This window comes from Astatotilapia calliptera, chromosome 20 (assembly GCF_964374335.1).
Source record: "Astatotilapia calliptera chromosome 20, fAstCal68.1, whole genome shotgun sequence".
In the NCBI taxonomy this organism is placed as follows: Eukaryota; Metazoa; Chordata; class Actinopteri; order Cichliformes; family Cichlidae; genus Astatotilapia; species Astatotilapia calliptera.
The window spans coordinates 3,947,782-3,963,650 of NC_137441.1; the positions used below are offsets into that span (position 1 = coordinate 3,947,782).

At 42.0% G+C, this 15,869-nt stretch overlaps 1 protein-coding gene across 1 annotated transcript in view; it reads right to left on the minus strand.

Annotated features, from left to right (window-relative positions):
- elk1 (ETS transcription factor ELK1) overlaps nt 1-15,869 on the minus strand; it is a 35,940-nt gene that overhangs the window by 18,749 nt on the left and 1,322 nt on the right. The window contains exons 3-7 of the mRNA XM_026154093.2: nt 2,754-2,962; nt 2,477-2,662; nt 2,211-2,384; nt 1,144-1,290; nt 71-493 (exon numbers count right to left, since the gene is read on the minus strand). Coding sequence (XP_026009878.1) covers nt 71-493; nt 1,144-1,290; nt 2,211-2,384; nt 2,477-2,662; nt 2,754-2,962 — 1,139 coding nt within the window. The remainder of the gene's footprint in view (nt 1-70; nt 494-1,143; nt 1,291-2,210; nt 2,385-2,476; nt 2,663-2,753; nt 2,963-15,869) is intronic.

Sequence of the window (15,869 nt, forward strand, 5' to 3'; positions counted from 1 at the left end):
AGGGCACCACCTTAGCACCATGTTTCTGTTAAACTTTTATTAAAAACCCAGAATTTCCTCCTCCTCTTACCTCCTCCACCCGTTTCCCATCCAGTGTCACCATCTCCAGCAGCTCCTGCTCTGACGGCAGATTCTCCTCCTTGATGACGATGGGTGGAGGACGGGCGGTGGGAGGAAGAGCGACAGAGGGAGGAGGAGCAGCAGTCGTCATCGGCACCTGTTGCTGCTGCTGATTGAGAGGTGGGTTGATAATAACGAACACAGGGGCAGGGTGAGACTGATGAGGAGCAGCATGCGGGTGGTGCGAGGGGAAGTTGGTGGGGTTGGTAAGGCCCCCACAATCCTCCTGCTGTGGGCCCTGTGTGCCCATTGAGACATGAGGAGGGGGGACGGGGCTCACCGTGCCCCCTCCGAGAGTGATGAGGGTGGACGGGTCCCCCATGTTGGTGAGATAAATCTGGGGAGGGTCGCTCAGCGGAGCAGCAGGAGGATTCTGGGAATGTCAACCAGAGACGAGAACGATGTTATTTTCCATCATATTTATAACGTTCCAGTGGTGGATGTTCATACTGAATACTGACAAAGGTGCAAATAATGACTTCAGTAGACGTACAAGTAACCCCTGTGAGTCAAAAACAGGCTTCGTTTAAAGTAGTTTTTTCTACTCTTGGATCTGTACGATGTCACTGAGAGCAGAGATATCTCATAAAGTCATCTAATGCTGGGCATGCACAGTGCGATTTTTGGCTCATTTTGAGCCGATTTTTTAGTCGTGCGACCGTTTTGGTGATCGGCCCGAATTTCGCCTTCATCGTGTATCGTGTAGTATACGTGAGGTAACGAGAAGCGATAAACACCTCACGACCAGCTCCCGATCATCAATCGTTTGGTCGTAAGAAAATCAAACCTGTTTGAAATCCTGTCGGCCGTCCTGAGGGCGTCACTGCAGCCTCTCACACTGCGCACACGCAAACACAGAAATGAAAGTGAAAAGACGGAGCAGCACGGCAGCGCAGCGGGTGATCTGGACACAAGCGATGGAGGCACAACTTGTAGGATGAGGCAAGCTCATCGCACAGTGTCTGTCCAGCTTTAGGTGTTCTCGGACAAGTAACCAAGTACCAGGCGTGACTTTTTACTGACCTGTGATTGGCCATTGGAGTTGGCTGGTATCTGTGGGCTGAGAGCCGGGGTCGGACAGGGAGACGTCTGAGTGACGATGACCTGGAGAACAGAGTCCGCAGCGCTCCCCACGGACGGAGAGGATTTAGACTCCGGTAACACACACACCTGAGGAGGAGGACACGCCAAAAAAGGCCTGGAGTTAGAGCAGCTGATTGCCACAAATAGTGCATGTGCACATGCGTGTGTTCGTCATATGGCACAGACATAGACATGGCACGGCAGCGCAAGGGTCAGGAAGAAAAAGTGTATTAGAGATCCATTTGAAAAATAGAAAAATAAATAAGAAAAAAAAGCGTTTAAAAAAATAAATAATACATTAACAGGAGAAAAAGCTAAATATTGCTTTTACTCCTAATCAACTTATAATGACTACGACCCTCAAGATGGGTGAAGTTAACGATAACAAGAAGAATACACTGATTTGACAAAGACTCTAACCAAATGTCATTGAAGACACAACCAGCCCCATCTATCTATGGGGCTCAAGCGCTGTGAGGCGATCGTGGCTCAAGAGTTGGCAGTTTGTCTTGTAATCGGAAGGTTGCCGGTTCGACCCCCTGCTCTCTCTGTCCTGGTCATTGACTAAGTAAAGCGCTATACAAATACAGGCCATTTACCATCTATCTGTGCATAGACTGGCATTAGGAGCCCAACAAGATTAAATTTTCACTGCTTAAATGTACAAAGACAGTGATGTGAAAACAAGTGTCTAATATTTCCTATGAACAGCACCTCGTTTTTCTGTTCAATTTTGCTGTGATGTGACTCTGGATCAACTTCAGAAGCAGGTCACTTATTAACTGTGACTAGGTCCTCCTCTGGTAAAATAAATACGTTTGCAAAAAAAAAAAAAAAGCAAATCCTTTCACAACCCGCATAAATCACAGGAATTAAATAACAAAAAAATGTTAGCTGCACAACCTCAAGCAGTGTGAAACACAAAGTCCAGCAGCTGCGCTGAATTATTATTATTATTATTATGAAGTGCACAGAGGGGTCAGGGGGTAACATTTAACTCTTTTTACCTCTCTCGGTGTGCGATCAACTTTGGGGACAGGCTCTTGTTGCAGGAGGAGCTCTGATTTGATTGGCCGTGGATTGGGTGAGGCCTGCAGGGATTGGATGGTGAAGGTGGAGTAGAGGCCGGACTTCATGTAGTCGTTTCTGGAGCTCTTCTGGGAGCTGCTGGGTGACGAGCGCTGGTGATCCACGCAGACAGACGCAAAGAAAGAAAAAAAGCAATCAGCCAATTATTCATAACACCCTGGAAACAAAGGAAGTGTGGACGTACCTGGGGCAAGCCCTTTGTCGGACAAGTTGGTGCCACGCCCCCAAGGCTTTTTGATTGGTTGTTTGAGTCGCTGACGTCCCTCCTCTGGCCCTCCTCTATACTGCGTATCCCATCGGGGAGGGAGGGGTCAGGCTGACTTACAAACTTATAGACAAACTTCTGGCCGCTCACCTTCTTTATGATATTCTGAAAGAGGGGGAAAAAATGGTGAGCCTGCCGACCTGGAGGTAACGTAGTACTCGTTTTGCTGCAGTAACAGTAGTATTATCAGCAGTACCTTGTCGTAGTAGTATCTCAGTGCCCGGCTCAGTTTGTCGTAGTTCATGTTGTGCTTGTTCTTGCGGAGCCCCCACAGGCGGGCCACTTCCTCGGCGTCTAGCAGCTTGAACTCGCCGTCCTCACTTGTCCAGGAGATCAGGTGACGCTGCCGCTGGTCCTCCAACAGATGAAGCAGGAACTGCCACAGCGTGATGGACGGGTCCATCGCTGAGGACACGGACAGACAGTTGAGGATTGTTTCAAAAATAAAGACCATGCTTATTATAGTCATTTATGGGCAGCTGAATAACCACTTAAATGCCACTTAAATCCAGCTATTAGTTATACTTTGGAAGAAAGGAGTTCTTTCACTGGCTGGCAGGAATAAATATTTAAGATTTCAAAATATTCTAAAAACACTTCAGCAACTGTATTTGAAGGAGACATGTGAGGCAAAACTTTGCTTTACATCTACACTCCCGGGCATTCCCAGGCGCGCCACACGCAAGCCTACAAAAACAAACAAACAAAAAAATAAAAATAATAAAAAAGACGAGGAGCACAAGTGTCACCGTCTGCACGGCTGCTACGCAGTCTGCTGCCCCCCGAACACCTTGTTGGCTCCGTCTGCATCCCAAGTGGAGGATGCAACCCAGAAGGAAACGGCGATCAATCCTGGGAGATGTGCTTTACATTCAAAACCATCTGCTACACTGGCTTCAACTCGCTTACAGATTAGCCAGCATATCACACCGCTCCTTTCTGTGCCCAATTTTTCATCTGTCAATTTTTGAAGAAGAATCATGTTTATTAAATCAATTACTTAAGACTGATTAAAATAATGGAGACTATGGTTTCCAGTCAGAAATCCAGCATAAAGCTCAGCGTAAAACTGCTGCAGGAAACCAAACAGGTCATCAGAGTAATGAATGACAGGTGAGAGCACAGGTGGGCCAGCTCACCTGAAACAAACATCAGTTTACGGTATAAAATCACAACAGAAAAATAATCTGCCACAGTTTTACGAGGAAATAATAAGTCATTTTAAAGCTGAAACTTGCTTAAAGCCTCGGAGTGTAATACTTTCTGACTGTCAGACACAATCACACAGTCAGGGGATTTAAGAGAATGAGTACTCTCCAGCAGAAGCCAGAGAGAGACTCCTCTGAGAAGGTCAACATTAAACAGATTACACAGAGGGAGATGCCTGTCAGCCATGGAAATGAACCTCATTACCATTGGCTGACCTGGTACACAACTAACCTATCGAACACCTTGGAAACCATCGCCATGGTGAGACCTTTCATCAATGGTAACCAAGGGTGAGGAGAGAAAAACAGAGCAATGAGGAGGGTTCACTGCTGACATCAGCTCACAGGCACTCAGTACAGCCACTGTGGTGTCAGCATGAATCTGACACACGGAGGACCAGGGATACTCGGAGGAGGATGTGAAGCCCTTATTAATGTTAATGATAACGCTGAAGATTATTATTGGTTTTTAGCAGTATTTACAGTTTGTTTACAGTTATTTGTTGTTGGCAGCAATAAAAAGCTGACCTCTATAGTGGGATGGTCACCGCTGTGAGAGAGGGATGTGATGTGGTCAGAGTGCGATAATATACATGTCCACATTTTGAAAGCAGGCGCAGTAGCTCATCTGGCCATCTTGATTCACAGGTTATTACGTGAAGTGACAAATGTGACCTTGACCTTCAGCACAATCACAGGATTCACAGAATCACCAATCAGCACACAGCGTGACCTGACCCTGGACGGGATAACCCACCCAAATATATTAAATATCTTAAATTTTTTTCTTGGATGTGTATTTTTTTATGCATCCAAGGGGACGCCACCATCCATGTTCAGCTTATCACTAGCTAATCCCCTCGCTCTTATTTTGAAAGTCCAGTTACTGCTAACTAGCTCTGACTCCTCTAGACTGGGCTCCATCTTCCCGAGCTTGCTGCGGTGCGTCACTGTGGAGCTGCACTCCAGTCCCAGAGTAAAGACTCTGCATTATGGTCTAATTTATTCTATACTGGACTATTAAAATATTTAAAGAGCAGAACCTTTAAATGAATATTTATCTAAATAAATAATTCAAGCAAATGTACATGAAACTTATTGCACCGTGCAAGTTAAAGACACTGATCCAACTTTTCCCAGTACTGAGCCAACACCCATGATAAAATGAATGATCTGTATCAATTACTATGAGGAGGCGGCTGGGATTCATTCTTTACACATACGGAAACATGTGGCTCCACTTAAACACAGATTTCCTAACTTTGTACAATAAAATGTGACAAACAAATGCATGAAAACTGAAAAGCATCCAAATGATCATAAGCTGTAAGCTTCTTCCATACTATGTGAGCCCTCCCTCCCAGCAACCCACAAACCACTGCTGGCATGCCACATAGTAAACAAAGAAGAACTGGATAAACCAGGTAATCAAGTTTGGGAGCGAGCATCAGATCCAAACACCGTTCCAGACTGTTACTGTTCGCTAGTGTAAGTGCACATAATTAGGCACAGTCAAACTCAATAAATCAGAACAAAAAGAATGTAAGTGAATGTGAAGAACTGCAGAGACGTCAACAGAAACAAGTTTTAACTAGCAGAGCAGAACGGTTTACTTTTTCTTTGAGAGGTTAAAAAAGGAAAAGCCTTTGCTCTTCAAACAACGCTATAGCTGCAGACAAAAGGGAAATAAAAGCACCACAAAAGCAGTACCTGGGTAAATACACTTTATTATCTTCCACCACTGCTGCTCAGTAATGATAGAGCAGAGGCTTCAGCAGAATTCTTGGTGTGCTGTTTACCTTGTGCAGGAACAGCAGAGCAAAACCGTGAACCTGATCTCTGCAGGAAAATTCACACAAACACATGACGACGATTACGCCAGATACAAGGGCGCTGCGCGAATTAATGAATGCAGCAGCTAATCTCTGCGCGCAGGTTTCAGCGTGGCACAGAGACGAGTCAGATTGCCCTCACACTGTGAGCTGACCATAACAACCACCGCCGCAGACGGTGGGAATCCCATTAGAAATTCTGGTTTCTGAAAAAGAAACTGCATCTGATGAGTTAAAAAATAAGAGCCGGAGCCGAGCGACTCGTGCACCTCTCTGCTGACAGTGCAGCGCATTTATTTAACCTTTATAAAAGCTTCTTCCTCCCCCCAGCTGCCTGATCTTCTGTTCCATCAATCCCTGTAAATAAATAATGTGAATGCTGTTTAAGCATTTCACATAACTAAAACCCTCTGCACTTTTTTGGCACTTAACTACTTCTGTATACTTTGTGCTACGGAAACCGTTCTTTTTATGAGTTTTATTTGTTGGTTTGAATGAAATGGAAAAATCTTCTAATCCTCTTTAAACCCACCCTACTTTGAAACGTAACTAGTTCCGCATACTTTGAGCTAGAGAAAAAACTTTAAACCGGTCCCAACACCATTAAGGTATTACTAGTTTTGTTATATCTTTTATGGTTTTCAAAAGCCCTGCATCATGGATGGATGGTTTTCAAACAGTGACATTTTAAAATTTATAAAAGAAAAACTAGAAACTTAGGCTACGTTCACACTGCAGGCGAAAGCGCATCAAATCCGATGTTTTTGACCCTATGCGACCCATATCCGATCATGGTGTGACAGTGTGAACGGCACAAATCCGATATTTTCAAATCCGATCTGGGTCACTTTCATATGTGGTACTGAATCCGATACATATCTGATGTTTTAGAAAGCAACTGCTGTTTGATGGTCAAGTCGCATTAAATCCGTCTTTTATGTCACCGACACAAGACAGACGCCAATTATCAGCACCGGAGAAGTGCCCGAGAAGACATCGCAAACGCTTCCTGGCCATCCAGTGAAACTGTTGGGAAGACAACGTTGGAGAAACGTGAACATTTTATTTGTACTGTATAATCTGCAGATTCTGACAGAAATCTGCAACTATCCTTTGAAGCACCGCTCCTCTAAAACAGCAATCATGATCATTATTAGGCCAAATGTAAATAACAAAATAACTTTATAACTTAAAGCAAAATTGGGAAACGTAAAGTCCGAAACAAGTCTTTATATTAAGGGTCATCAGTCACACAATGCTGTTTGGTCTGGGTCCAAACAGAGCGCGTTGTGTGTGACGTCTTCTTTTGCGCATGCGGGCTGCTTTGAGGGTTCACACTAGAGCGCGTTTGCTGTCACATTTTATTTGTAGTGTGAAGAAGCAGACAAAAAATCAGATTTGATCAAAAAATCTGAATAGAGCACGAAGACCTGCAGAGTGAACGTAGCCTAAGACTCAGTTCTCAAACCGATTACAACATCTCACTCTGTGTATTTGCACGAGTCTGAGCTTCGGTGTAGGATTTTTGCGACAGCTGCAGATCAATGCTCCAAGTTACAAAAATGAAGAGGTGACTGACTGACCAACGCGCTACAAAGATTGTCTCTCACAACACAGGATGTGATGTGAAAATCGTCATGTGACACCTGAGACACAAAGGATGCAGTGAGCATAAAAATGACTTAAGGATGCAGACACAAGCTGCTCCTGAAAGGTGGATTTAAATTCAGCAGATTCAGACCAGTGACTGTATAAAAGACACTGGTTCAGACTGATTGGCATAGAAACACAGAGGCAGGTGTGTATCACAGTGTGTGTGTGTGTCCTTATGTGCAAACATTGCTGTGTGGGGACATGCGTGTCCACATTTGTGTGATAGGGGTGTTTACAAACTGCCACCAATCAGAAACTGCCTGCTGAGCTAATTTCTGCTCTTTTTCTCTTGTACAGCATTTATTTCAGCACTTCTTCATTTTGATGATCTTCAGCTCCAGTTCTGCTCTTTTTTTGTTTTGAAAAAGGAATTTTCAGCAATTGAAGCTCAGTTTAGCTACTACTTGTTTTTATTTAGTGCATTTTCAGTTTTTGGTACCCTTGCTTTTTATACTTAAACTGGCTGATATTTTAGTAATCTTAATTCTACTACAGCCAAGATACTTGAGCAACTGAAAAACGAAATGCCAGAGTCAACATCAGTTGCAGCCGTAGTTTTATAATGAACACGTTCACAAGTTCAGAAAATAAACTATTACACATCTAGATGCCAGAGTGTGACAGCTTTGCTCTGTCTTAATCCATATTCTGAATACGCAGACTTTTCTGAAGTTCCCACAGAACAAACGCTGAGAGGAAAACAGAAAAACCCAAACACAGACTGAGTCGAACCACTGGTTTGTTCCCAGAAACCACGTCCTGTTGCACTGTGGTTTCTCTGCTTCCTGACATCAGTTTGTCAGTCAGATCTCAACATACTGTTCTGGTTACAGGGGAAAGTGTCTGGTTTTACTAAAGGAAACTAGTCTTCAATCAAACTTTGTCTGATTGTGCAGCTTAAAAATATAAAAGATTAATTTGTCAATTATTTATAATATCAAAGGAAATTAAACAATATTTTGTTACCTTTTGGTCGGATAAAAAGCCTGATTGATTAATGGATTTAAAATAGAAATCACGATTTAAAACAATGGCAGTTTAAGATACCTCTTTTTCTAACACTGTCGGCTTTTCTGAAAATCGTTTTGTGGCTAATTCCTCAATGCCAATTAAACAGGAATCCATTCTGACAGTAGCTCTGCATGACTCACAGTTCAAATCAACCTTCATAAATCTTATACTGAGCCGTGGTGCAGCCCCTCAGTTCTTCCCCTGACTGAAACAGGTCATTTTAGGTCGTCTCTCTAAGTCGAGATTCAGAGATGCCCCTGAAGTGCTTGTGGTTCGACAACCGATGAGCCAGAGCCGACAGACAGGCTGCTTTTAGGGATATTTGGACTGTGTCTGTAGCCCAGTTACTCAAATACTATATCACTGCTATTGATCTCTGTGTGGGTGAACAGTTGGCCACTTTCTGAGTTTTCACATCTCTTCTAAACCAGCCAAGTATGGCATAAAGTATGGAAACTGTGATGCCAAAAAAACAAAACAAGATAATAGAAATATGATTTAGTTTCATTAGAATATGTTCGTCATCTGTCATAGATAAAGGAAACAGTATATATTCCTGTATGAAATGCAATGGGGTAATAAATGACACCCACTTGGTCATTTTAGTCGCCTGATGATTAAGGCCATCTTAATCTTTAGACCTAAGAGTAGAAATAAACTCTCTGAAACTGGGTGTTTGGGCAGTCTGAAGCTCTTTTGGTGCACATATATGTCCTCGTATATACGCTGCCTTCATTATGTTGAAACTTTGACTGTGTTTAATATAATACAGCATTAATGGACTTCAATACGAGCTTTGACACCGATTCTATTTAAGAGGAAATGAAAAGAGTATCAGATAGCCCCTTCAAGAGCAGCAGGAAGGGGAGGAGTCAGAATATAACCTGCCAAGCAGGCAGGTTAGATTCGCAGATGCTCTGAACCTGGCAAGTGGCTCACAGTTTAAAATCAGCTCTTTTCTTGAACAGATAACCCAAAGATTCTCTTATTTCAGAGTCAACAAAGTCAAGAGGTGTCTGGAACATGGCAGTGAACATGTACTTTCCTCCAAAAACACAGACTGACACAGCAGATAAAGAACTGAAGACGAACATCCTGAAAGCTCAGAAGATACAAATCACCACTTCTGGTCAAAACTTTCAGAATAAAGTCAAAGCAAAAACAGGATGTTTGTGAGAGGGACCTTCAGCCTTGAAATGACGTGGAATCCAACCACACGATGGTCCCGATAGCACAGCTGACAGCGCTGTGACTCCTCATCAGCACGCATCATACCAGAAACATGTCACATCTCACAGCATCGCTCAACACACATCAGAATGAGTCAGTGTTGCCATGGCAGCAGGTGATATTACATCACAGACCTGACACTGTCTCCATGATAACAGTAGGCATCATGTCTGTGATAGGGCTGTGTTAATGACAGTTTTTACAGTGAAATTCAAGCAGACGCCACACTTCATAAACCACACAGGCCCAGAGCGCTTGGATCTTTACTGCAGTCTGTGCCCTAAACCTGCATTCGCTCTATTGGCCAGCAGGGGGCAAAACCTATGTTTGCAACACCCCCCCAAACAAAACAAAACCTTACTTTTTACTAGAGATGAACCGATCAGATATTACGTATCAGTATTGGTCCGATACTGACCTAAATTACTGGATCGGATATCGGAGAGTAATGAAAAATGTAATCCGATCCATTAAATATCACAAAAGCACCTCACAAAACTTGCAACATGGCGTAACTCAGCTCTAGGGCTGCCACAAACGATTATTTTGATAGTCGACTAGTCACCGATTATTTTTGCGATTAGTCGACTAATCAGATCATGCATCCATTGAACGTAAAACGTACAGCTTATTGCCCCAGCAGCATCTGCTCTTATATAACTATCATTAGCTTACAGCTTTAAGTGTTTAAGGTAAGTGCTAACTAAAAATAAAGACAAGTTGATGGGTTATTAAATTTTAAAGACATTTGCAGATTGTTTCAGTGGAGTTTAATAAACTCCTTGCTATCTAAAATATAACAGGACACCGCAGTATATTCTCGAGCATCTCACACTTCTGATAATCAGCTGTCTCCTTGACGTTTATTCAGCTGTGTAAAAACTATAACTTTAATCTCAGCCAAACCGATTTACTCAGGAACTAATAAAATACTGAAAAAGCCAAACAATAACAGTTTTAAGGTATCTAAGTGAAAGCGAAAGACGGCAGTGGGTTTGAAAACGATTTGCTGGGAGTCCGGTGTTCTCACGGCTCTAGTGAGCCTAGCCCCCGGCTAGCTATCGAGCTGGTGGGTAACAGATGTCTCCGAAAACGTCGGAGCGCTTTTGAAAATGTGTGGTGTCTTGTAGGGCTGCTCGATTATGGCTAAAATGATAATCACGATTATTTTCACTGAAATTGAGATCTCGATTATTTGACGATATTTATTTAACCCTTTAAGACCTACCATAGAACCAAGTCCGCCAGAGCTTATATTATTTTTTTACATGTTGTAGTGCCATTTGTGGGAGCATTTCAAGTTGCTATGCAACTGTTATAGCCCATATTTTAATAATATGTATGCATTAAGTCCATAGTAACTACATTAATTGCAAAAAAGTGCAATAAACTACAAAAAAAAATTGAAAATCGTTTTTGTTTTTTTAACATATATTTCTACTTGGAGAAATTTAAGAGGTTTATCCCTCAAAACTTTAAATACAAAAAAGTTGCAAAAAATAGTTTACAACAACAGGAAATTAATTTTGAGTGTCTTCATAGTTTTATTTTGGAGATACAGCAATTTTTATTAGGGGTGCAACGATATTCGTATCGATATTGAACCGTTCGATACAGTACTTTCGGTTCGGTACGCATATGTATCGAACAATACAACATTTGTAATTTATTTTATCAACTTTCCTTCTGACGATGCTGTCTGTGTTGAGCGCTCAGTGAATCTGTGTTCGACTACTCCGCCTAGGCTGCACTGTCGAGCGCAGATCCACTGAGCGCTCAACACAGACAGCATAGTCAGAAGGAAGAGCGCAGGGCAAGCTAGCGAGACAGAAGTTAAGCTCTCCTTGCAACAGGCAAATTGAACGTCATTCAGATCTGGCGTTTGGAATTATTTTGGTTTTCATGTGACGTATGACCCTGAAGGTAAGCGAGTCATGGACTAAAGTAAAACAGTATGTTGAATGTGCCATGCAATGCTCAATTACATTGGTGTGAACTAGTGTGTTAGCGCAGTTAGCTCGTTAACGTGTTGGCCGTCTAGCCCCATGCACGGAGTGATCGGCGGTAGCTCGTTAACGGAGATTTGCCATGTTGTGGCGTTAAGGTAATTTCAACGAGATTAACCTGAAAGCACTAGTGGGAACACAACGAATATGACTGCACATTTACACCGACATCATCCTAGTGCAAAGACAAGTGGAAGCAGACAAAAAAAAGCAAGCATGCTACTAACTTTAGCAGAGTCATTTAGACAGCTGTTAGCACATGATTCTCCTTATGCTGCTGAGAATATAGCCCAGAAGAAGCGGATAGTATAGCTTTTATTTTGGAAAGAGACATTTCTCTGTAATAAACTCTCTTTTCCAAAGATGAGTGATTCCTCAATCAGATACAGGGCTTGCAATATCGCTAGCCCGACGTCCCGGAGCTAGCGATTTTTTCAGTCGGGCTACCAAAATCTATCTCTGCCCTGCCCGTCGGGCTATTGTAGGAAAAATATATGTCAATGCTTTTGCATTCTTTCGGAAATGTAGCTGGGTAATTATGTCATTGGCATCGGTGAGCCACTGTCAATATGTGACATATTGAAGTCGCGTTTGAATTTGCGCTTGTTTTTTTGCTTTCACTTTGCAATCTTGCGAACTGTGTATAGAGAGCGACAGCACTGATCTGTGAGTGATGATAATTTGCGCACCAATTCCTCTGACATCGTCTTATTAATCGTTAGCTTACTATGCAAACATGACAAGTGAAATCTCCTGCAGCAAGCTTAAACATGTGAGAGGTTGATCGCGCAGAGAATCGCTGAGCTTATGTGAGTGAGTGTGTAAAAGCATTTCAGTTCTGCTGAGCCAAATAAGACTGGCTGTCACTTCTTCACCCTGACCTAAGAAAAGCTTACCACAAAACGGAGAAGTTATGACAAATCAGACTATGAGGCAAAAAGAAAGTGCAGCTTCATGGTTTCATGGACAAAAGAATTTCTGTGGCTGCAATATGACGAGCTAAATAACCAGGGCTGCACATAAGTGGTCCGCAGGTGCGCATTCGCTGTCAAAATAAAAAACACGCACAAGGGTTAGGGTTAAATTCAAAAACTGTACTTTTGAGTTAAAATATATATTTATAATTTTAATAAATGACAAATTAAAAATGCATGAACATTTTTTTGTATCGAAAAAATATCGAACCGTGACACCAAAGTATCGAACCGAACCGTGAATTTTGTGTATCGTTGCACCCCTAATTTTTATATACTGCAGGAAAAACAAAAACAATCCTATGATGCAAATTTGCAAAGAAAACAGCAGGTGCATCAAAATAAACTATTTCCAGCAGTGCAATTCGAGTTCTAAGCATCCCAGAAACTATTCAGAAAAGTCAAACATGACCAGTATAGGCTTTTAAGGCCTACAAGTAAAAAAAAAACTACATTTTCCGCGAAAATGACATCACTTCCGGTTTCGGGCAGGAAATGGCGGACATGTGATAGTTAGCGGTGACTTCTGTTTCAATGTGCGAAGTGTTACGAACAGCTGATCGGATCGGCAAAGCGTGTTTCTGGAATATTATGTTTTTGTTCCTGCAAGCGCTTTTTATGCAATTTATGTGGAAGGAAACCGTGACCGAGGACAAGCTGATGACATAAGATGTAAGTTTCATATGCAAAACAAATTATTGCGCTAGCTTACACGGTTCAGGTTCTACAGGGATTTAAAAATAGTTACACAAAACGGAGCGTGCTGCTCTGACCGGCTTTAAAGGGTTAACAATAACAATGTATTGAATAATGACTTTAAAAAATAATATAAAATAGTGTGCAACACCACTGAAGTTTTTTTTTTTTTTTTTTTTACCTCTCTTTTCAACCAACGGCAGTCACTCTCCTCTCCAAATAACTTCTGCTTAGCTTTCCGAGCTTCCCTCGGGTCCTCTTAATCAGCGGTCTCAACCTTTTTTGCGCCACGGACCGGTTTATGCCCGACAATATTTTCACGGACCGGCCTTTAAGGTGTCGCGGATAAATGAGGGAGGGGCTAATAATCGGCTCAGTCATTTTTAATGATCGTTGAAAGCCCAGATCGTAATCGTGATTAAAATTCTATTAATTGAGCAGCCCTAGTGTCTTGATAAACTGAGAAGATATTTGAGGTTTACACAGCTACATTCTCGCCTGAAAATATGCTAAACATTTATTTTGTGACCCAGAAAGAATAATAAGAGTAATATTAAAACTAACTAGCTGCCGCCATTGTTGGAAACTGAGCTGGGCTGCGATATGAATTCTGGGACACTGCTTCTTCTTCTTCAGGGTTTAACGGCAGCTGGCATCCTTGTACATGCAGTGCTGCCATCTTCTGTTTCAGTCCGTTATTGCACTCTTAAATCCTGCTACTTATTCCTGCGTCTTTTGTGATCTTACAAAGCTTCAAACGACGCGTCGACGATTAAACCAGTCGTCGACGATTTTGATAGTTGACGTAATCGTGACTAGTTGACTAATCGTGGCAGCCCTACTCAGCTCATAACCTTAGCCCGTCGGAGCAGTATGTGTCATGTGATAGAGCGGCTGTGGCACATCAAATCCGAATTTTTTGACCCTATGCGACCCATATCCGATCATGGTGTGACAGTGTGAACGGCACAAATCCGATATTTTCAAATCCGATCTGGGTCACTGTCATATGTGGTACTGAATCCGATACATATCCGATGTTTTAGAAAGCGACTGCTGTTTGAATAGTCATGTCGCATTAAATCCATCTTTTACGTCACCGACACAAGACAGATGCTAATTATCAGCGCTGGAGAAGACATCGTGAACGCTTCCTGGCCATCCAGAGTAGATGTCAGTGAAACTGTTGGGAAGACAACGTTAACATTTTATTTGTACTGTATAATCTGCAGATTCTGACAGAAATCTGCAACTATCCTTTGAAGCACCGCTCCTCTAAAACAGCAATAAGGATCATTATTAGGTTATTTACATTATTATGTAAATAACAAAATAACTTAAAGCAAAAATTGGGAAACGTGAAATCCGAAGTCTTTATATTAAGGGCCATCAGTCAAACAATATTGTTTGGTCTGGGTCTAAACAGAGCGCGTTGTGTGTGACATCTTTTGCTCATGCGGGCCGCTTTGAGCGTTCACACTAGAGCACGTTTGCTGTCGCATTTTATTCGTAGTGTGAACAAGCAGACAAAAAAATCGGATTTGATCAAAAAATCGGAATTGAGCATTAAGACCTGCAAAGTGAACGTAGCCAAGGTTACACACGGTTTATTAATTTAATGCTGATAACAGGTATGCTGTATCACACACTCACAGCCAGAAAGTTGGCATCGGATTGGAAAAATGGGTCAGATCAGACAGATGGGCCACAGCTATGTGTCAGGGCTTTTGCTCTGGCTAGTGGTCAATGAAGTTGTGTCATTTTTGAACGAATAGATACTGCCGTTGTACATTATAAAACAAAAATCATTCATTTAGCCAACAGGTATTTCTGGTGCCAACTAGCAAAAGCAGAACACATGGAAGCAATCGATAACCTCAATTGCAGCCCAAAACCAATCAGTATCATCACAACGTTGTTCCATTTTGCACAGTACTGTAAAACTGTAGTGCATACTGTAGTATTTTTGCTCGACCACATTGCCAAGCACTTGCATTATATCTCGCCATGGTGTGCAGCATGTCCTTGAAAAATCTAAGAAAGTGGACAAGTTAAGGACAAAAGAAAAACTCGCAGAACTAAGAAACTGTTTACATCAGACAGACAGCATCTGAAAGTCACGTCCTTAAAACAAATCCAGCAAAAACCTGACACAGGACCTGAGAGATCACTGAAGTTTCAGCAATGATCTCAGTGGAAGGGTGGCAGTCAAGAAAGCAGTGAAAGGGAATGGAAAAGGAAAGGTTGATGTATGAAAATTACACAAGAACTCAAGTGAAAATCACTGACAAAGGGTCTAATTGAGCAATTAATCCAAATTTGATATTTCTGAGTCAAATCATCATCAGTATGTATGAAGGAGGTCAGGAGAAAGCTACAACAGTGTCTACAGCCACCTGTAAAACACTGTGGAGACTCTGTCATGGTTTGGAACTGTATTTCAACCAGTGGTGTTGATCTTTTCAAAAAAGATGTAATTAAAACTGCAGAGACGTACAAATAGATTTCGATTCACTATGCAATACCATCTCAGAAGTTACTGATTGACAATGTTTTTTTTTAGCATGCTGCATTTCCATTTATGTTCATATGAATTGATAAAATAAAGCAGAAACTGTCATTTTCATAACCCCTGTATTAATCTCTAGTAGTGTGCTCTGCTCCAAATCATAAACAGGTATTAGTGCTGTAGCAACAGTAAA